This window comes from Mus caroli, chromosome 6, assembly GCF_900094665.2.
Source record: "Mus caroli chromosome 6, CAROLI_EIJ_v1.1, whole genome shotgun sequence".
Taxonomy (NCBI): Eukaryota; Metazoa; Chordata; class Mammalia; order Rodentia; family Muridae; genus Mus; species Mus caroli.
Window position 1 is genome coordinate 87,075,868 of NC_034575.1, and position 22,954 is coordinate 87,098,821.

At 49.4% G+C, this 22,954-nt stretch overlaps 1 protein-coding gene across 1 annotated transcript in view; it reads right to left on the reverse strand.

The window, feature by feature from the left end:
* The window catches only part of Nup210 (nucleoporin 210), a 105,995-nt gene that overhangs the window by 38,767 nt on the left and 44,274 nt on the right, over positions 1 to 22,954 (reverse strand). The window contains exons 7-19 of the mRNA XM_029478233.1: positions 22,687 to 22,755; positions 21,066 to 21,172; positions 19,837 to 19,977; positions 18,463 to 18,600; positions 16,761 to 16,916; positions 15,799 to 15,997; positions 12,792 to 12,937; positions 10,431 to 10,652; positions 8,260 to 8,433; positions 2,858 to 3,050; positions 2,003 to 2,109; positions 1,165 to 1,269; positions 972 to 1,073 (exon numbers count right to left, since the gene is read on the reverse strand). Of these exons, the coding sequence (XP_029334093.1) occupies positions 972 to 1,073; positions 1,165 to 1,269; positions 2,003 to 2,109; positions 2,858 to 3,050; positions 8,260 to 8,433; positions 10,431 to 10,652; positions 12,792 to 12,937; positions 15,799 to 15,997; positions 16,761 to 16,916; positions 18,463 to 18,600; positions 19,837 to 19,977; positions 21,066 to 21,172; positions 22,687 to 22,755 (1,859 nt within the window). The remainder of the gene's footprint in view (positions 1 to 971; positions 1,074 to 1,164; positions 1,270 to 2,002; positions 2,110 to 2,857; positions 3,051 to 8,259; positions 8,434 to 10,430; positions 10,653 to 12,791; positions 12,938 to 15,798; positions 15,998 to 16,760; positions 16,917 to 18,462; positions 18,601 to 19,836; positions 19,978 to 21,065; positions 21,173 to 22,686; positions 22,756 to 22,954) is intronic.

A 22,954-nucleotide genomic window follows, 5' to 3' on the forward strand; every position in this document is an offset into this window, starting at 1 on the left:
CCCTGATTCTAGGAATGAGGCAAGTACACTTTCAACAGAGGAAGCAGAGTTTGAGCTCAGAGCTGCCCAGTGGCGATGCCCGATTAGGCAAGTGTTGCCACTGTGTGCAGGTATCATTCTGGACTTCCTTTCAAGAGTAACTTTTCATTTAACGGCTACATAAATACCCCATAAGACACATGCGTAGACATTTAGGACAGTTCTTTGTTTTCTTTCTTTGGCTCTATTAATGAAAGAACATTTAGGGGTTGGAGAGATAGCTCAGTGACTAAAAGCATTGGCTGGCAGCCATTCCAGAGGAGCTGGGTTTGGTTCCCAACANCCACATGTCCTTTCATAACCAGCTATAACTCCAGGTCTAGGTGATCTGTCNCCCTCTTCTGGCCTCTGAGGGCACTGCAATGTACTTGATACATTGGTACACATACAAGCATGCAGTACTCACACACATAAAACAAAACGAAACCATTGAAAAGAAAAGAGGATCTAGAGAGCTCTAATCCTGTGTTAACAAAAGGGCCAAAAGTACAAGTAAGGTAACTTTGGACTACATGACGATGTGAAAGAAAGAGCAGCTCAGGGCATGAGGAGACAGGGCGCTCCATTCCTCCTCCATGCCAGAGGTCCAATCAGGTCCTTGAGTAGGAGAGGGTGAAGTGGGAACTGTGGAGAGGTGGTGGAGTGAAGAGAGCACAGGAGAAGCTTTGAAATGCAAGCGTCTTAGGGTTACCACAAAGCCACTTATGTAATAAAAGAATAATTAAAAGATGAATCGTAAGATTGATTGAAAGGGAAGAATTAGGTAATTAACAGTGCGGGTAATTGCAGATGCAGAAGAGAAAGCACAGAGGTANCACGGGAACCACAGAACTTCAGGGCTACTCAGAAGCTCAAGGCTCTGCTCAGTACCAGGGAGGCCTGGAATAATGTGAGCCTGAGCAGACAGCTGGGATCCCCATGCCTAGGCTTACCAGAGCTACGCCCCGGGTGTCCTGGTAGGCCACCTTGATGATGTCCTGGGTACTTGTGTTGAGGAAGAAGTATCCAGAGCCTTCTGTGATGTGGAGTTCCACCTGGAGGGAGATGTGGGNGTGAGAGGGGTCAGGCTGGGTGGCAAAGAGTGCACAGTTCCTCACTTGAGAGGTGGTGGGCAAAGGGTCACACCTGGACACCAGGATGGTTATAGACGGTCATTTCTTCCGGACTGACCCTCACATCCTCTACGAGAATAAGCTCGATGGAGGCTGACACAGGCACTAGAGGGTCATGCTGAAAGAGAAAGGCCAACACTGTCAGATCCGTAAGACCATGGACACTACCAGTTCCCTCTGAAAAGAGTCAAGCTAGATGCTCCAGGTAGAAACCTCATTCCAGGAATGGAAGCTTCAAGTGGTGTTAGTACCCAGGGGATGCCAGGGAGGCAGAGAGAACCCCTGGCCCCCAGAGAGGTTGGAAGCATAAGTGAAGTTCTTAAAAGGNCATCTGTGGGGTGTGAGGCTCCAGAGAGGAGCCCCAGTGAGGCCACTCAAAAGCTAACAAGTTCTACAAAAGAATGGACATTTGGGACAGGGATAAGTGAANATCAGAACATCCAAAGGGTAACTGATTTCTCCCAGAGGAAGCTTCCTTGTCTTAGCATCCTGGCTCTCAAGGACACAAGCCCCCCACTTTCCCTGTCCACAAGTACCTACTGTCTCCACACCATTTCAGTAGCAGCTTATGGGGTAGTCTGACAGGGTGGGTATCATCCACACAGGTCCATCCTTGGAGAACCCTTCTAATTCCTCAAATGTACCCACTGGATCCCTCTCCCCCAACCCCTTCCAAGCAGCACCTTAGCCTGAAGCCCTCAAGAGATGCTGGGAAACAAGGAAAAATCAAGCAGGTAGTGATCTCCAGTAAGGGAGGTCCAGGCCCTCGGAATCCAGACAGAAGTTACACAAAACCAGGAGCCGTCCTGGCCTTGCCCATGGTCCCACCCACTGTGTCCTCTGGAAGATACCGCTTGCTTCACTCTGGCTGCACTCAGGTGGGACTGCTGGTAGCCAGTCGCTGTGGCAGAGATGGCTGTGGTTCCTGATGCCTCGTGAACCGAGACTGTCTGCAAACCTGAGGGCACAGACAGGAAACAATTATCAGTCACAGGCCCCTTGGTTACCTTGGGGCTACCTCATCCTGCTGCTGATTCAGTTTCAAGTTTTGAAACAGGTAACTGAGTTTGCTGAGGCTTTTAGTCCTGTAAGGATTAACAGGTCCAGAACAGTTGCTGAGATAAGTTGAAAGGACAAGCTCAACATTGGGCAGCTGAGGAAGTTTGTTAGTGTCACGGCTTGGCCAGGGAGTCTGAGACAGGAGATCTGGCTGCTCTGGGTCCTGAGCCCCTGGTTCCTACCCCACATGCCTAAATGGGATTAAAGAAATAGTGAAGCTGGGTATACTGACCCAGGTGTGAGATCTCAGCACTCAAGAGACAAGAAGATCTGTTTGAGGCTAGCTTGATTGCATAGAAAGGAGACCTTATCTCAAAAAAAAAAAAAAAAAAAAACAAAACAAAAAAAAAAAAAAAAAAAAAAATCAGCAGCCAACTGTCATGGCATGTCTTTAATCTCAGCACTCAAGAGACAGAAGCAGGTGGATCTCAATGTCTTGAGGCTAGTCTGGTCTACATAGTGAGTTCTGGGCCAGCCAGTGCTACAGTGAGACTCTGTCTCAAAAAGGGAGGGATGGGGATCCGAACTCTCTCTCTGTTCCATGATTCAGTTCTGAATGACGCCTGAGGTCCGAGGCATGAACTTAGTGTAGGATCCTTCCCACATCTCTTCCAGCTCCAGGCCCTCTAGCTAAAGACCTGGCTCACCATGTAGTTTCTTTTGGCCATTCCCATCATCCTGGGATACCAGCTGCATGGGCTGGTCAAGCTCAATGCTGGCCAGCAATGGCCGGGAGGACTCCCACTGGATGCTCAGAGAGCTGAAGTTATCGAATCGCCGGCCCTGTTGGTCGTAGGCACCCAGGTCTAACAGGGGATTACGGTGACTGGATACTGGAACCTAAAAGAAACAATGATCAGATGCTAGGGCCACACCCAAGACTCTGGCACTACTGCCTGCCACAGGCATGCCATGAAGCTGGGAGTTTCCCTGTGGCTCAGACAGTCCTGGTGAAGGGGCAGAGATGAGCTATAACCAACATTCAGGAATGCCATCATTCAGGCGCCCAAAGTTCTGCCCAGATTGGCTCCTTTTTCTCCAGGGGTGATAAGGACTCCCCTTTTCCCTAACAAACGGACACAGGGTACATGCCAAGGAGAGGCAGCCAAGGAGAGGCAGGAGTATCTCCCTAAATCTGGACTGNCCCTTGGCTCCAGCTCTTCCTGCTCAGGAAGGCAGAAAGGCCTCCATCTTTGGCTGCTTCGGTCAGGGTAGGAAGCAAAACCTATCGGCTGGGACTTTTTTTTTTCATATAATTTTTTTAGATTGATTGATTTATGTGTTTGAATGTTTTCCCTACATACACATATGTAAGCCTCATGCCTGTAGAGGACAGAAGAGGGCAGGATGGTTATGAGCCATCATGTGGGTGCTGAGAACTGAACCCAGCACTCATAACTACTGACCCAGGACTTTATTTTAAATATGAATCCTGTACTGTGGTTTTGGAGAGACAAATTCACAATTCACACTGTGATGGGGGTGGGCTCTAACATAGCTTACAGCTGATATAATCCATTCAGGCACAGCCCAGAAGGAAGGACTATCCTGTCACCCTAGGGTAACTCACTAAGTCTAGTGAGATGTGACAAGTGATTTGTGGTAATTCCAGGGGACCCTCTGAGGCCTAAGCACAAACTTGCTGTACAATGGCTCTTACTGATGGACATCTTGAGACTTTTGCACTATGCAGGCAAGAGCTGAGCTTACATTGCACAGTTGAGATATGCAGCTGTGGGGTTGGGAGCTGTTAATGTGACATGGCCATCCTGGTTGATGTTGCACCAAGCTTCCTGCCTCTACCTCTAGGATCCCTCTCCAATTTCTTGTATTTCTCCTGGTTCCAGACATGACTAAGCATGCTGCAATTTAAGAACCACTCTTTCATATCAGCAACTTGGCTCTCCAACTGGGTACATCAAGGGTTTTAACTGGGCAGGACACAAACTGGAGAGCTGTGAGTGTGGGCAGGGACTGCAGAGCTCTTTCCCCAGACATCTCACCCTTCCTCCCAGCTTCTGGTAGAAAATCAGTGCTTTTCTGGGAAAGGCATCAGCTCTATGCAAGCATGCCCNCAGGCTGACTAGAACTTTCCCACTTTACAAAATGAAATGCTGTGGCTCAGACTCTTTCCAGAACTTGCTCACACTCTCACAGGCTTAGAGCAGAACACAGCAGGCCAGATGCTCCAAGGACTTCTGTGNCACTGTTTGCTCCTTAGGCACCGGCTCAACCCAATCCCAGACTAATCAGTCCCCAGGTACACAGCAGCACCCAAGATTGTAAAAGNAACACTGGATGACCTGCCTGCAAGACCTGGACCTGCCCTGGTCTGACTACAGTCAATCATTCCCGCTGGTTGACTCCATACTGGTGTTTCACCTTGCCAATAATTTACTCTGCAAACATGTCCTAGGTGGCCTCTGGATTTGGAGAGCTATAAAACTAAATTGATACTGCACCTAGATGCACCTTGGGGATATATCTTCTTCAAGGTCCCCTAATGGGACCATAAATNGCAGGGGCCACGCCTGAATGGCTGGCCATGGCTTGGGAACATAGGGACTGATGGATCGCACGGCAGTTCTGTGTCCAAGGCCCATTACTTCTTGCTGACACCAACAACATGCAGTCCATTCTGAGTCAAGCTCCAGAGTCACGCCATCACCTTTCAGTCCAAGGTAGCCCTGGACTAACCCAGTCTGGCTGCAGACAGACCAGAAACCCCTTGCTGGGCTCCTCACCCATGCTTAAACTCAGGGAAGGCACATCTGTATGTGATCTGGTTTTTGTCCTGCTGCAGCTCAGCAGCGCAGACTGCTCAACATGAAGGTCGATGCTCTCCCGGCTAGCACCCACTCCCCATGCTCTTGCTNTCTTAGTGTCCCTAAGTCTACACGAGGGTGCCTCTCAGAGGGACTCAGGGGCAGTGTGCTCCTGGTTTGGCNCTCACTTACCCACGATTGCTTGCTGAGCTTTTGGCAGGAGCCAGGCTCTGTTCTGGTGACTGGCAGAGACTGAACTAGGCAAGCAAATTCTACAGTAATAGGTCACTCTAGGAACCAGGGAGTGAGAGGACTGGGAGGAGGGGTCAGGTATGCAGAGGCAGGTACGCCTTTAATTGAAGCCAAAGGCACAGAAGAATCTGGATAAAGAAATAAGGGGCAGGGGCAGGTACAGTAAAGAAGGCATGGGGCCAGGAAAGGGGGAGCTACAAGCCCCAGGGCTCAGCCTATCCAAGTCCCTAGGACTGACACCAGGTAGGGGGAATGACAACGTATTCAAGCATGAAAGGCATAGAGTCAGAGGTAAGAACAGCTAGGGACCAGGGTCCCAAGATTCCACAGGCCACAGAAGGGACTTGGTGTTGCCACTGAGCCCAACTGTAAGCCACAAGCAGGTTTAAGCAGAAAACACAGAATGTATCATGGNTACTCTCTGGACTCTACATCCAGTCACATAACCCATCACTCTGTCACCATCAATCATTGGTTCCCANAGCAGGTAGGGCTTGAACACAGGCCAACTATCTCTCATGTTGGAATCATGGTGAAACTTCTTCACTGACTTTTGCTCCCTGCTTCTGGCTGGGAGCCCAGCAGACAGATGTTTCCTGAGAATCCAAACTTAGCACAATGCTGTTCCCTCTACCAAGGACAATTACACAAAACAGATGTGAACTAAAAGGTAAAGCTTGCAGACAAACCAGGCAGAGAGAGGGATGCACACACAGACAGGTGATGTGGGCCCTCACACATGTGTGGTAGCTAAAATGATCTCACAGAAGCAGAGTAGAGCAGGCGGGAGTCACTGGAGGCTTGGGGGGGGGCGCGGCGGGGAGGGGGGAGAAGGATCGGATGTAGCGCTGAACATGGGGAGCAGTATGCTCTGGGGTTCTGCAGCACAGGGGGGCAACTAAATACCAGAATAATCGATTACACGAAGAATGCCAAAGGGAGCAGTCTAAAGCTTCCCAACACAATGGAAATATCATTTGAGAGGAAGGGTTGCCCAGACTGATTTGATAGTTCACAGATTTTATGTATGTATACACACACACACACACACACACACACACACACACACCGTATATGCTGTAACTATGCAATAATATGGTTTAACAAAAAGCTAAAAAGGCTTGAGGATTTCATCTCAACAAGTCTCCAAGTTGAGATATAGAAGTCTTTCTCTGAGCACCCCAATCCAAGGCCAAANACAAAAAACAAAAAAAGAGGCAGTCATTGATTCTGCAGCAGACACTGGGGCTAAGCCACCTGCAGATTCTGAGTCTGTAACCCCCCCTACGACACTTCCCACTCCTTGATGTACCTCTTACTGTAAACCATCCTTACTGGCACAAGTGAAGCAAGTGAAGGAGATAAGTGGGGGTCTGTGGAGTGTTTATTCTCAGCTCCAGGGTGAACAAGGGCCAGAGAAGGCAGAACCGCCTCACAGATCCACACCAGAGCAGTAGGGGAAACAGCTGTGCTTGACCCCCAACAGGAGAGATGAAGGCTGGTCCTCAAGCCCCAGGCATTACAGTTGTACAGCTCTCCTAACCAAGCTTTGAACAGACGGGTGAGGATCAAAGGCAAAGCTGTCTTTCACCCATCAGGGACCCAGCTCACAGCACCCGCCCCACAGCTGGAAAGGCTATGGACACATACACTCAGCATCAGAAGGTTCATTCAGATGTGTGGGAGGCCTGGCTCCCCTACTCTGAGATGACTTTGGGAAAACACAGACCCTAGGAGGAGCTTCTGGGTTTGGAGATGGATAAAGCTGGCTCTACATTTTCAACTCTGCCCACCTCAGAGATAGTCANGGTGATGGGGGAGATGAGGCTACGAGGTGAAGGTTCCAAGCCCACAGAACTGGCCTTAGCCACCACGTGCANAGGAGGGACACCAGAGTATGTGCTGGAGGGACGAGGAAACCATGACTTCCTTCCTCCATGCAGGGCCGAGGCTACTTTCCACATCCCTGAGCTGGATGCACTCAGGGCCCTGGGCTATGAGACTCCAGAGCTGACATCTGTTTCTAGCTAACATAGAAAACCAGCAGACTGGATCTGTCCCAGCTTCTGGGAAAGCCAACCTGTAGGTGTTACCNGCACAGCTGCTGGTTGAAGGTCCCAGGCACTTTCTTCCCCTCCTGACACTTACTTTGGAATGCCCTGCCCTGTGACAATACAATGCTGATGTCCTCTCTCCTCACAGCTCCCAATCCCATTCTGANCACACACAAAGACAACACCCCACATGAACAGCTGAAACCACAGGGCACTCCACAAGGGCTCTACAGCTCCTCAGGTGCCCAGCAGAGGGCAACAGCGAGTCTGGAATCAGAAGCTGTGGGGCCTGAGGGGTTGTGTCTTGCTTGGCTACTACAGAAGCTCCTGGACTTAGGATGAGGTCACAACCCAATGAACCCATCTTGAGTTAACACACCATGAACTGTTGTGCCCCACCCCCTCAGCCAGCCTGACCCACATGTGCTCTGACATGACAGCCACTGACATCAGCTGACAGTACACAAAGACATGGGACTGAGTGAATGCCCATGAGCTATGGACTGCAGAGCTCCACAGAGCATCAGTTTCCCCTATGGTGTTGAAGCTGACTGAGGCTGTGACTGGCTCCACTGGGCACACAATTAAGTGAAGATGAACTGTTTAGTACTAGCCNGGGAAAAGACCAAAACTCCAAATTGGCTTCTAACAAGTGCCTGTCACCTTCCNGCCCCTATAACATAGAAAACCAGAAGCTAAGTATGTCTCGCTGTAAGCTGGGAGCAGCTATGCAACTGGACTTTGGAATGTCTCCCACCTTTGCAGGCCCTGGATTCCCTCATGCAAGGTGCAAATGGAAACACCCCACACAGCTCTGGCTGTTAAGATTCAGGTGCCTGCATATGGAGTCCCAGCTCTCAGAACAGTCAAGACCATGCATGGGTGCAGGGAGCTAGGGTTCTCTTGTCGATCCACCAGGCAATGTCTCCTCCCTCCCCAAGCAACGTTTCCTCCCTCCCCAAGAGTGGCCATACTCACCACCTGCTTATTCTGCTGCAGCAATGGACAGGATAGGTCCAGCTGCGGGAGGGCATAGACAGGCATGAGAGTGAGCCTGGATGGTGGAGCACAGATTGACTTCACCACAGTGGGCTCCACAGCAGGGAAGGGGTTAGAGAGGCTGGGCCGATTCCCCACGGACAAAGCAATGACCTAAAGGAACAAGAGGAGCAGTCAGACACCTGAGCGTAGTCCCTCCTCTCTGAACTGAGACTTAACGTCCGTAGGACAGTGACGATGCCTATACCCCAGGTACCATCTACAAACATCTCAGAGAAGAGGCAGATTAGGAGATGCCTCATGGTTCCCCAGGACATCAGGAAAACTCCATAGCTGAATCTGGTCCTGGACATTTGAAAGAGGAATCTGTGTTAACTTCACACCCATCAAGGCGAGACACAGATGGAGGAATCTGCACCATGAAGGTTAAGAGACCTTAACTGTGAAGGAATGGGTCAGAAAAGGGGATGTACAGGACAAAGCCCAGTGGAGAGGCCAGACCCACAGGTGGAACCACCTGACTCCAGGCCCACTTGCTCCTCCGAGCTAGAGGAGAGAGGCCAACTATGCAACAGTTCACAGGACAGGGCAGGAGCTGTCAGAAAGGCCTGCTTGTGGTTAGACGGGGGCCACTGAAGTCAAGTGCAGCCTCTGGTTTTATATGCAATACAGCTAACAGCTGCACCTGAGGGAGCTAGCATCCCCAGCCTCCTCCGTGACACACAACTTGAGGACAGAACAGTCTGCTTTGAGGCAGGAGGAGGAAGGCACCTCCTGACTTTCTGCCCATGATACCACAAGTGAGGAAGCCCAGAGTGTAGGCCTTAGAGGAGACCTGACCTATAACTTCTACAGGCCAAGGCAGGAACTCCAATGACTCAGACAAGCCAAGATAATTCGTTGCTACTCTTAGTCTTAAATAATATTTGGTATTATGCATTTCTTGTTCCCTTTTTAAAAAAAGATTTATTTGTTTTATTTTATGTATATGGGTATTTTGCCTACATGTATGTGCACCGTGTGTGTGTTTGTGTGTGTGTGTGTGTACCACATCCATGGATCTCCTGGAACTGGAGTTGCAGACAGTTGTGAGCAGCCATGTGGGTGCTGGGAACTGAACCTGGGTCCTCTAGAGGAGCAGTCAGTGCCCTTAACCGCTGAGCCATTTCTTCAGCCTCAGCTTTTCTTGTTCTTAATACTGCCCTATACTTCTACTAGCACCTCTAGNGAGGCCTTTCTCCATGCACTCCTTTGACACAGCAGCCTGCTGTGGATTGCTGATGTCAGGGGGCTCTGTCAAGGTGTACATGTGCATCTTCAACGGACTCTGCATTCTTTTCACTCTCACTTTTCAGTTCATGGTTCTGCCTGCTCTCTGTTCCCGTCTGGGGACTCTCAGAAACAGATCCATCAGAAGCCAGAAGAGTGCAAGGCCCACACACAGACATGGCCTAGTCTGAGGAATAGGGTACTATGCCCAGCCATGCAGGCTCTGCGGGAACTCAGGATATGACACGCTTGGTTCAGTTCTCTTAATCTTCCAATATTGTTTGGTTTTCAGCACAAAACTAAAACCAAACCAAATTCTGAAACTGGGCATAATAACTTATGCCTGTAATCTCAGCACTTGGAAAGCTGAGGCAAAGTGAGTTCAAGGTCAACCTATGCTACATAATAATAAAGTACGTTCCACTCAAGCCACCCTCAGCTGCATAGGGAAACCCTATCTCAAAACAACCAAAAGTTCACACATCAGGCATTNCCACATCCCCCCAAATCCTGAAAGAAGAAGTATGTGTGCTAAACCCAGGTTCAGGGTCACAATCTTTTTGACAGCTGCCCAACTCTGAAACATGGGGTTTTGTGACTCCTAATCTCAAACGTCTACCCCTACTTTNTAGCAGTAGATGGGGGATACTATAGCCCTGGGAAAGAGGAGGCCACTCCGACAGGTGGCTTTAAGAAAGCTGATGTGTANTGGGGACTCCAACAGCCACATTCTACTCAGTTNGCAGGCCACCTCACTGAGCCTTGGACTCCCATGTTCTTGGATACAAGAGGAACAACATTCTCATAGCTCTCCGAGGACTGAGTAGATTTTCTGTCTCTCCCAGTAGGCAAGGTGGCACTGAGGGTGACTGTCTACTCACCTGCTCACCCAAGGCCTGGCAGATCATGAGGACCCGGTGCTGCTGGTAATTCCGGGAGGCTGGAGGACCCAAGAGAGACAGGCTGATGCTGCCTGTGTCTTCAGAAGTGACATTCCGAAAGAATTTGGAAGGTTCCAGGACCCATGGCCTGGGGCCTCCTTCAAATAGCATTTCCTTTGAGGAGCCCAGGGTCACCACAGCAACAGAAGAGGGATCCACAGCCTGAAGAAAGAAGGGGAAAGCTTAGCATTGCTCTGGGAGGAGGTGGCCAGGCAATGCTAGGCATATAGAAGTAAGGTTCCCACCCTGCTTGGGGGACTGCCAGGCAAAGCCTGTGTCCTCTTTGAAATTCAGTCGTCACATGGGTATCAGGCACAGAGTGGCCATGAGTTAGGGGCTAAGAATGAAGTCCTCACGGGAGCGGGGGGTACACTAGAGTGCAGGGCATGCTGGTGCCCAGTTTAATTCCAGCATTCAAGAGGCAGGGGCAGGGGTGGGTTTCTACAAGTTCAAGCCCAGCTTGGGCTACATAGCAAATTCTAAGCCAGCTGGGGTCACATAGAGACCTTGTTTCAAAATAAAATAAAATAAAACCCTAGAAATTCCTACCTAGGATCTATCCTAACACAGACTACATGGGAGAGAAAGGACTTCATGAACAAAAACATGCTTTTCATGCTCATTTCTCAGAGGTAAGAGCCAGCAACACATTAATATTCACAAAGAAGGTTCTGGGAAGGCATGATGCACTTCGCACAGGTCCCAACACAGTACTTACTTACCAAGTGCTGAATGTAGGGCATAAGACTGAACATATACATTAATCCTACCACACTGCCACTACTACTACTACTTATGATTATTATTATATTCTATGAGTAGTTTACTTCTTCTCCTTCTTCTCCTTCTTTCTCCTCCTTCTTATTATTATATTCTATGAATAGTTTATCTGGGTATATAGCTATGTACCACATGCATCCACAGAGGACAAAGAGGGCTCTGATTCCCTGCGACTGGAGTTCCAGGTAGTTGTGAGCCACTACGTGGATGCTGGGAGTTGAATGGAAAGAGCATCCAGTGCTTTAATGGCTGGGCATTTCTCCAGCTCCTGCTTTAGCCGCTGAACCGTCTCTCCAGCCCCCACCCCAACACANACTTACACACTGTGCTTTAAAAAACAAAAACTAGCCAATGTGAAGGCATAGGTCTGTAATTCCCACTACTTAGGAAGCAGTTTAAGGCCTGCCTGGGTTACATAGCAAAACTATCTCAAAATAAAAATGAAAAGGTTTGAGATGTGGTCAAGTGCTTGCCCAGCANGCTCAAGGCTTGCTCTCTGGTGTGGAATGCTCTGTGTGTATGCGTGTATGTGTGTGTCGTGGCAGACAGGCCATGCACAGGGTTCGGGTNCCCCTGGCCAGCTTGCTCGGGGCCAGCTCAGTGTCTTGCTCCCAAGCTCTCCTCGATTTCCTTTTGTGCTCCAGGTTATTTGGGTTGTTTTGTTTTCTTTTTTGAGACAGGTCTCATCACTGAGCCCAGGCCTAGACTGGCCGGGAATGTAAGATCCTCCTGCCTCAGGCACCTCAGTGCTGGGCTTACAGCTGTACACGACCACACCTGGCTTTATCTTCCTCACCTGTGTGCAGAGGCACCCAGCACAAGTCTCTAGGCCCGTGTTATATTTGGCAGAGAACAGTGCCCAGCNCTCTACAGATTCTCAACACTAACTGAAGCAAACTGTGAATTAGCCAGTGAGATCACACAGCCCTCAGAGTCTCCACTAAGCAAAGGGAGAACTCACAGAGCTTTTGGCAGGAAGCTTCTTATGGACTAGGGTGGTTGTGGTGTTAAGGAACTCATAGCCTGCCCACAGGTACCATTNACAGCACTTGGTGACTATTCTAGTTTGCTTCCTATGGCTGTGATAAACACCATGACCAAAAGCAACGTGGGGAGGAATGGATTTATTTGGTTTACACATCCCAATCACAGTCCATGAGGAAGGGGAGTCAGGGTAGGAGCTCAAGGCAGTAGCCTGGAGTCAGGAGCTGAAACAGAGACCAGGGAGCAACTTTCTTTGGTTTGTTCACCCTGCTTTTTATACAACCCAGGACTATCCACAGTAATCATTACTCAAAACACTCCATTGACTTGTATACAAATCAATCTGATGGGGACATATTCTCAACTGGGTTCCTTCTTCCATATGACCCTAGCTTATTGTCAATTTAGGAAAAAAAAAAGAAAGAAAAAAAAAAAACCACAGGATCTGTGGAGACAGACCATCATCTAACCTCCAGGAACACTAAAGAGAAGGTGGGGGACAGACAGAGCAGATGACAAAGGACAGGGACAACTCACCTTGAGGGGCAGGTAGGCAGCAAGAGTGATCTTTGCATCCAAGTGTACATGGCCGTGTGTGTAGCTCACGAGGAGGGTGGTAGACCCCTGGGCATCGGCTTTCACTTTGACCCCACTGCAGTGCTCAGGTCCTGGCGGCAGTCTCCCTGCACAAAGAAAATCATATGTTAACATGAACTTGTTCTTCAAGAGGAAGACATGGTAAGCTAAGGGCCCCTTTTCATTCTGGTCTTCATATACAACTTGAGGCTAGAGTTGTAACTCAGTGGTAAAATGGTTGCCTAGCACAAAGAGAGCTCTGGGTTCTATCCCCAGCACCACAAAACACAATTAAACAAAAGCAAAACCTGATTCATGTATATTACACACAGATCTGGTACAAATACAACTGGCAATGGCTTCCCATCTCCCCCATGTGCTCAACACACCATATCCAGAATCCAGGTCAAGAGCGAGCTTACCAGCAGCCCAGGTTTCCCTAGAGGCCCTCCCCATTTCCATCAGAACAGCCTTAAATAAAGAGGGGTGGGGAGCTGTGCTGGTCTGCCTGCCTCCCCAAAGTCCTAGAGTCTTCATGGTCGGGCAGCCTTTATCCACATTATTCCCTGTCTCTAAGAGCTTGCTTCCTATAGGCAGCTCACCTAAGTAGAACCACATAGCACGTATCCACATGTGACTGGCTTAGTTCACTCTGCACAAAGTCCTCAAGGCTTCTCAGTGAGGNACCACAACAGACCTTCCTTCCTAGAGATGAACATGCCTCTTGCCCAGTCCNCGACTGAGCTCCCTGCACATGTGAAAAATGCTGCTATAGGCTGACAAAGACGTCTTTACATTCGCACTTTCAATAACCTTAGGTCTATGCCTAGAAATGGGACCTTCTGAGTCATACTGCTTCTGTTTAGGGTTCTGAGAACCCAGCATAGTGTTTCCCACAGTGGCTATCTTTAACATCCTCCAGNGGAGCATGGATTCCAGTTTCCACACACCCTAATGCTTTCTGTTGCTGTAATGGTAGTTGCCCCAATGGGTGTACTCTTCTTTGAAATTTATTTTTAACTATGAGTGTGTAATGTGAGTGCATGCATGTGATGCCCGTGGAGGCCAGAAGAGGGTGTTGGATTCCCAGAACTGGAGTCACAGGCAGCTGTGAGGTGCCTAACGTGGGTACTGGGAAATTAACCTTGGTCCTATAGANGAGCAACATGGGCTCTTAACCACTGAGCCACCTCTCCAGCCCTTTCCAGGTGGTTTTGCTCTGAATTTCTGTGGTGATAGATGAGGGTGGGCATCTTTTCCTACAATGTGCCNATGACATATAACATTCAGAAATATCTGCTCAAGTCCTTTATGCATCACTGAGTCATTTCTCTGTTTTATTTTTGATACACAGAAGTTCTCTACGTATTCTAGATCTTAAACCTTTCTAAGAAATGATCTGCCCCAGTCCATAGTTATTTTTGCCCAATAGGGAACCCGATACAGTCCCTTCCTCAGAGTCCTGCTGTGTACCCTGGCTTGNAGAAGCTGACTCACCTAACTTATCCTGATAACCATATCTGTTCCACAGGTCATGTGCGCCCTAAGGTGGCTCTCNCACATATAAGACATCCATTGCCCAAGCCTGCTGAGTCCCAGAGATTTCCATCCAACACCCTGCTCACTGAGAGAGATNCCAGCACTTTCTAAGGGAAATTTTGACTACACAGGATTTGTTTTGGCTGCTGTCTTCAGAACCTGGACTCCTTGAAAAACCCTCCGTATGTTCTGTCCACATGTAGCCCTCTCAGGATGCAGGTGCCCTTGCACCCATTTCCCATGACCCATGGAGAAAACAAGTCTCAGAGAGATCGAACATCATACCAGTAAGTGAAGAGGCCTAACAGCACTGTGGATGTTGAATTACAGGCCCTGGGTTTCCCTCAAAGACTGAGTAGCACCCTACAGTGGGATCAGTACATGGGACAGTCCATCTCTGACTGCTGGTGGTCCCTCTCCTTTAGAATGCCACTTCTGCCACCCACAATAGCTAACGTGTGGAAACATTACATTTTCTGAGTCTACCAGCTAGTGGCTTTAGTTGGGCACTTTCTAGAGATATCCTCTTCTTCTGTGTAGCTCTGGATGTCATTACAACCACAGAGTACACACAGCTACCTGGAAAGCATCTGTGGCACTAGAGACTCAGATCCCTCTCTGCTCAAACACCTCCAATGGCTCCCAGCCTCTAGGCTTGAGACCTCTATGATGGGATAGGTCCTGGCATTCTAGGCTCACCATGAGACAATCCCTGCCTGAGCTGCACACCTTGGGTCATGGCATGGGCACAGTCACTCACTGAATGCTATCTTTGTTCTTGCCCACAGCCTACTCCCAAGTGTCTTGTGGATTTTGTAAGCTGAAAATCCTTACCCTCCCTGGAGCCACACTTCTGGGAGGCCACAACTCATAGAAACTGGAGCTGCAGGTCTGTGCTTCATCCCTGTACAGGCCACATGTGGCCATAAACAACTAAGCTGCCCCAGTGTCGTCACTGGATGCCTGGTCCACCAGCAGCTCCNCCTGTTATAGGTGCATGATCTAGATAAGGTCAGCTAGGCAAACTGCCTGCTCAACACATGCAAGCTGATACTGTCACAGTCACTACCAATAATACTATCCCCAAGACAGGAGGCTGAGAAAAAAATGTACTCAGGGGTGGCCTNGGCCTGTCACNGGCATTATGATTGAACTAATCAAAACCCCATGTGTGTATCATAGTGTGAGCACCTGTTGCATTTCATGAACTGAAATACAAATGTGTGCAGGAGACTCCACTCAGGCATGGAAGAGACACTTTGCAGACACTGAAGAAAAAAGAACGTAGAGACGGAGTGACAAAGGCAACACATCGGGCAGGATTCAGGAAGGACAAGAANNCAGGGAAAGGCCATTCTTCATGTTNTGGCCCCTCTGGTGTCCAGAGATAACCCACAGCATCTGGGCCCCAATTCTGCTACTGGTTTACCTGGCAATGGCTGGAACACACCCTGGTTCTCCACCTCCACCACCAGGTCGAAATGGGAGCAGTCGCTCAGGGTGACCACCTCACTGCCCCCACCGGGCATGAAGCCACTGATTGTCAGGGGCAGCTCCAGGGTGTGACCCACTCGAGCCTCCACCTGGCACGGGGCAAACTCCATGCTGCTGGGCTCAATCACATACACCTAGAGAAGGAGAGAACTACCCATCATATTCCATGTAGCCATGCAGTCAGTTTTAACTGTGGCACGTGTGGCCTGCTGAGCACTGCCTTTGGTGTCAGTTACAGGGGAAGGAAGGGATTGAGGCAAAGGACTCATAACTGATCCCAACAGTGGGTAGTTGCACTTCCTCTGTCAGGCCTGATAGGTTCACCTGTAACTGAGGATAAACCTATGTTTAACATACGTGTGTGGATCCCACTGAAAACCCACACCCCTTTAATGTAAGAGGAGGCTGGGACTGGACACAGCATGAGAGTCGGGGTAAGAAGGGGAGCACAGATGTAGTGAGCAACCCTACCTGACAGCACCTGGGCTCTTAGTCAGTCAGGATCAAATACCAGCAACAGGACACCTGAACTTGCACCTTAACAGAGCAAGAGGAGCCAGGAAGCCCTCAGTCCAGCCTTGGCGGCCCTTCTAATTCAGAGTCCTGCCTTCTGTGTGGGAAACTTCCCACTGTTGTTCTGTGGTTACTCATGTCCCCTGGCTGTTGCTGTGGATTTTTCAGGCTCTGCCAGTCACTGTTTGGTGTGCAGTATTCTGTCCATCCTTATTATGGGGCCTGACTCCTGGAGATCAGAGCTGGGATGGGCCCATCAACCCTCCACATAGCACAACCACTGGGCAGAGGAATAAAACCCCTGAGCACGGCCTGAGGGCAGGTGAGAGGGGCAGCTGGAACCTGTCCTGAGCCTCTCCATAGGATGTCCTGCCACCATCTTACCTTCATCTCGCCAAAATGGAGAGGATTCTGAACATCATGAGCCCGGATCACACTGAGGCCAGTGTCACCACTTGTGGTCATGACCCCCTTGACGGTGACTGTGGCAACCATGGAGCTTGACGAAGACCAGCTGAAGTTCCCACTGCCTCCATGGGCCTAGGAAGGAAATGACCATGGGATCTGTCAGCCCCCTGCCACTCCCTGCCTGGGGATNTACAGGGCTGGGGCAAGTGTGCACTCTTTCTCACTCACATATTCACACACTTGTTCACACTCACTATTCGCATGTCTCCTTACACTCAGTCACATCTGACCCCTACATTCATTCACACTCACCTATGTTGACACCATAAATTCACCACACGCACTCATGGGCTCACTCTTAAATATACACATTAGCATACCATGTACACATATCATACATTCAAAATCATACCTGCACACACAGCCAAAGTCCTGCCCATGGAAAAATGTCGCACAGGCCAACATTTCCCCACTTTCTCTGTCCATCTCCATTCTAGATCTGTTCTGGGGACCTGGANACTGATATACAAATTCGCAGCTATGACCCGAGCTCAGACCTGGGCAGAAACCTCCCTAGTCATGGATCCTACAGCAGAATTCTGCTCTGGGCACACAAGCACATCCAGCACACAGCTCTGCTTGCTCCTAACCATCTTTGGAGAAGTGAATGACAGGCCCTATCTAGATCAGGGATCAACCTGAAACTCTCAGTGAAGAACATCCTGAAAGGTGACATATTTTAGTGTACACATGCCAGNGCACACAGGACAGCTGTCATCATGTCTTCAGGCNGACCACAGGAGCGAGTGACGGGACCAGGCTGACTAGTGGGAGCTTAAGCCCTAGCTGAGTGCAGTCCCTGAGGACCAGGGATTGGAAGCGTCACGAGGCACTAATGATAAGCATGTAGTAGGGAAGGTGGTATTTCCACTTGAATTCAGGTTTGCCTATGATTATATTCATATTACTTTTAAAAATAATAATCTTTTAGAAGAACGACTGCTAAGCAGAACTCAGACCTATTTTCTATTTCTGTGTTTTAGCTGTCTTTGTTTACTTTCTGTGGATGTGAAAAACACCAGGACCAAAAGCAACGTGAGGAAGAAAGGATTTATTTCATCTTATGCTTCCAGGCACAGCGTAAGATGAGAGGAGTCGGGGGAACTCAGGCAAGCAGGGCTCTGGAGGCAGGAGCTGATGCGGAAGTCATGACACTGCTGCTGACTCAAGTGCTCANCNTGCTCTCTTTTCTTTCTCCTTCCCTCTCCCTCTCCCTTTCTTTCTGTGTTTGTTTGTTTGTTTGGAGACAGAATCTATGTAGGCCTGGCTGTCTTGGAACTTCCTATATAGTCCAGACTGGCCATGAATTCTCAGAGATATGCCTGCCTCTGCCTCCTGAGTGCTGGTATTTAAGGTTCATCACTGTGCCCCACTCAGTGGTTTTCCTATGCACCCCAGGACCACCTGCCCAGGGGCTCAATCATCAATCAAGAAAATCCGCCAAAGGCTTACTTAGCAGGAGAGTTTGTTCTAAAGCAACCTAGTTAGAACTACATAGTTTAGATCCTGTCTCAATAAATACATAAAAAAGAATTCACACAAACAAACAAACCAACAAACCGCCAACATCCCAAGGAAACACCCCAAAGAAAACATCCACAGGCAGCATCTCACCTACCTTTATGGTATACTGATAGGCTCCTGTCTTTGGTTGCCATGGAAATGTCAGGATGCTGGGATAGAGTGTGATGGGGATATGAATGTCTACTTCTTGCTGGTTCCACACAGGTACCTGAAGCACATGGACCCCTCCGTCCTACAAGGATGAGATTGCTGCTGTCACCACGGCAACCACATTATCACTAGGTATTTTCCTGTCACTAAGACACTTTTCTTCGCTGAGGAAGGGCATACCAGGCCATAAAAGGTAGCTTTGTGTTCCTAAGAATATGGAAGACAGCAGACTTAGTGGGGAGGCTTATTCTAGATCTTTAATGGCCCATCATGTAAATTCTACTTATTTGATTCCTTGGGTATCCCTCACAGGATGGATGTCACTGTTCCTACTTTACAGATAAAGAAACTGAGGCCNGGAACATCTTATCCAAAACCCAGAGCAGCAGTGCTGGTGATGGAGACACCTGCTGTCTAGCTAGAGGAACCACTGTCTAGGGCGTAGATCCTTCCTGTCTCCTCTCTACATGCTGCCTCTCACAGGTCTGGAGGGCTTGTATGAGGCAGGAGGAACACCCTTGACAATGTGCCAACTGGTAAAATACTGCTCCCTACTAGGGCTGATGAGGCTTTTCAGTATAAGACAAAACCAAAGCTGGAGGACTCGAGCAGACAAAACCGATTAAGTGCCAGTGGGCCTGCTGCCATGCTATCCCCAAACAGATTCTGTGTGTGATCTTGAAAGGTACACACCGTTTTTATAGAAATAGGTGCAGGGTGGTGGAAAAAGAAGTCTGTGGCAACAGGAGGACTTCCTCACACCCACAGGCTCTGGACAGCCAGAGGGCACCTGGACAGAGCTCAAGCCCCAGGTGGGAAAGTTTCTGTGGTGGTTTGAATAAAAGTGGCCCCCATAGGCTCATAGGGAGTGGCACTATTAGGAGCTGTGGCCTTGTTGGAGTGGGTGTGGCTTTGTTGGAGAAAGTGTGTCACTAGGGGTGGGTTATTAGGTTTCAAATACTGAAGCCAGGCCCACTGTCACTCTCTCTTCCTGCTGCCTGAGGAAACAGATGTAGAACTCACAGCTCCTTCTCTANCACTGTGTGTGCCTACATGTCACCATGATTCCCACTATGACAATAATGGAGTAAATCTCTGAAATGTGAGCCAGCACAGTTAAATTCTTTCCTTTATAAGAGTTGCTGTGGTCATGGTGTCTCTTCACAGCAATAAAAACCCTAAGACAGTTTCCTCAGGTATCAGAGCAGTGGCACCAGGTGGGTTGTGGGGCAAAGTACCTGCCAATTGACATTTCTGCCCTCAGAGTTAGGTCATGGGGGCCCAGCTAGGACATGAAAAAGGGCTGAGATCAGCTCACCTGGTCCACCACAGAGGTGAGGGTTGCACTGATGGCCGTCTGGCCACTCTGGATAGCCCTGATGTGATGATAAGATCCATTCTGGGAAGACGACAGAACTTCAAAAAACTCAGCAGGAAGCACAGCTTCAATTCGGATGTTCTGGAAAGGCAAGCAAGGTAGATAATGGGAGCTTCTAAAAGATGAGTGTGAGCCGGGCGTGNTGGCTCACGCCTTTAATCCCAGCACTTGGGAGGCAGAGGCAGGCGGATTTCTGAGTTCGAGGCCAGCCTGGTCTACAGAGTGAGTTCCAGGACAGCCAGGACTACACAGAGAAACCCTGTCTCGAAAAACCAAAAAAAAAAAAAAAAAAAGATGAGTGTGATATCAAAAGACTGGAAAAGTTCTAAGGTGGCAGGGAGGCCAGGCTGACAGCCTCTGTGGCCTGAAAGCCTTTCAAACAAAGCAGGCAAAAGGAATGAAGTCCCAGTGTTCTGACCCCCTCCACATGGAGCACAGGCAGGCCCCCAAGACCCAGCACCACGGTCCTGGCTGAGTGTGTGACCCTCAGGGCAGCAGACAGACTACGGTTACCCTCCCATGTCCTGGAGTTGCAAGAAGGAACCAGAGAATATAAAAAGAAAACTGAGTCTCTGAAATCCGACTTCAAACATAGTGACTGGCTTAGTCACTGCTTAACAGGGGACAGAAAGACCTCTACAAAAGAAAAAAAGAACCTGGCTTGCTTCTAAAATCTCTAACACCACAGCAAGTGACTGTGTGATCTATGTGAGGGTGCTAGGACATTCTCCCAAGGGACAGAAGAATGGCCACCACTCTCCAACTCATCTGCCATGCCTTTCTAGAGCCAAAAAGCTAAACATAGTAGCCTTGATTGCTTGAGAGCTTCTTGGGAGGTGGCAAGTGCACCTGGACACCTAACCCTCTCCAAAGCTAAATGGACTCTTAGCCTCAGGGACTCCATGTAAGGAGCAGGAGGCCAATGTGCAGAGCCTCCCCTCAACCCCCACCAACACTATCCACAGGCCCTGCTGCCCAACCTTGCATGAGGGGATAATGCCAACTCATCGCCTATCAACATCTTGAAGTGCTCCAGGGACCCGATGACATTATCTCCACAGCCCTAGGAGTATCACAGGAAGCTTTGGTCTGCCTATGTGGGAACCCCATGGCTCTGGCTGTTCTTGATCCCACATGGCCTCCCCATCAGAATTCCAGAGGGCACTCACNTCAGATGGGTAGACCTTGTTGCTGGATCTATCAAATACTTCGATGGTAATTGCATACAGATGTCCAGTCTCAAGCACCCATCTGTCACCAGGGTGGACTGTGAAACCTAGAACATGAGGTAGGGTTCAACACTCATGATACAAGGGCAGCAGGGCTGAGAGAGAACCTGAGGCTAAGAATTACACACCCACCCATGTAAAGGGCCCAGAACCTGATGGCTACCATTATTCCCAACCTAGAGAAACCACAGCTGGTCTTCCTGATTCCTGGGTCCAACACTGAACATACCCAGAATCTGACCCTCAGCAGGTTTAAGCTCTGAGGCTGTGACAACCAGAATTCCGACTTCCCAGTAGGTCTGAGGCTCCAGTGGATCTAGTCTGAGGCCATAGCTCATTTAGACTCTGAGTCCTCAGCTGGTCTACCCATTGGCCAATATGAGTCTATCCCAAGGCCATACAAGTCCACTCAAGACCATGGCAGTGTAGACTCTAAGGCTGAAACACAAGTAACCTGTGGTGATACTGTGTCTCACCTGTATCCGCAGAAGGTCTAAACTCTCAGGGATGACAGGTCTAAGTCTGAAGCTAGAACAGGTTTTGGATCCTAGGCTAAAGCTCCTGAGAGCTCTGGATAAGATGTATCTGGGTCTGGGCTCTGAGGGCACCTAGCTAGCCCTGTGTCTCCTCCACCCCGCACCCCACACACACAATGCAACACTAGCTACTTCTATTCCCACAATGCTGTTTGCTTTCTCATCTCCATAGCTCCAAGTAAGCTGCTCACTCTGCCAGGTGCCCTTCCCACCACAGAAAATCAGTCTGATACAGCACCTGCCTCCCAATGAACCTCCCGAAGTCTTTCCTCTGCCCTGGTGTTTGCTCCTACCACACTGTTGCCACCTGTTTGTACCAACCTCTACTGTGGAGCTAAGTCTCACCCCAGGCCAATCAGGCAAAGCATGCTGCCAAGACACAAAGGGTCCTTGAGGCATACGGGGGGGTTGGTGCCTGTTAGCTGGGTGCTGCACCACCAGAGGTTCACAAGCTCCCTGACAAGAGGATCTTAATTAAGGGTACTGCTGTCCATCTGGCCACTGCTCTCCAGACTGAACTCTGGCTGTGAGCTCCTTAGGTGAGCTGCCTCAGACTAAAGAAAATACTACCATGGTGACTCCCATGACACACATGCCCTAAAGGTCTCTGTGCTGGCTATCATTGCAGCTCCCAGATCCACCTGGGCTTCAGGGTCTTTTACTGCTACAGGTGGTTCCCTCCTCTCTCTGATGCCCCCTTCTTCCCTGCCAAGGTAGTGCCAACTCTCACACCAACCTAAAGATGATCAGCTAGGCACAGGGTCCCCAACCTTGACAGGTCCAGAGCAGCACTCAGGTCTGCATGCTGCCAGGGCTGAGGACTGATGGCCAGAGTGAGAGCTACTGTACCTCTGCAGTTAGGTGGGTTTGCTTTTGCTGACTGGTCCAAGGGATTGACTATTCTCATATTAGCTAAGACATATACCACTGAGCTGAATCTCAGGTCTTGCTTTTACTCTTTGATCTCTCAAATGATGGAATCACAGGCAATCAATGTGTAGGAAACCCCAGGGGGCCAGACTTACCTAGGTATCCGGCTTCAACCACATAGATGGTGCTGTTGGGGAGCCTAGAAGCTCCTTGCATACGGATACCTGAATTCTTAATTAAGGTATTAAACATAAGGTACAAAAGGTAAAGCAGCCAGGGCTTTCTGCCTGATGCACATGGTTTGAGCATCACACAGATAGGAACCCCTAGCTTAGGCCAATTAGAACGAAGATGCTGGTGGGTCAAGAACCTTACTGTACCATCTGCCCTACAAAGCCGAGTCACTGCAAGGGACCCCAGGGC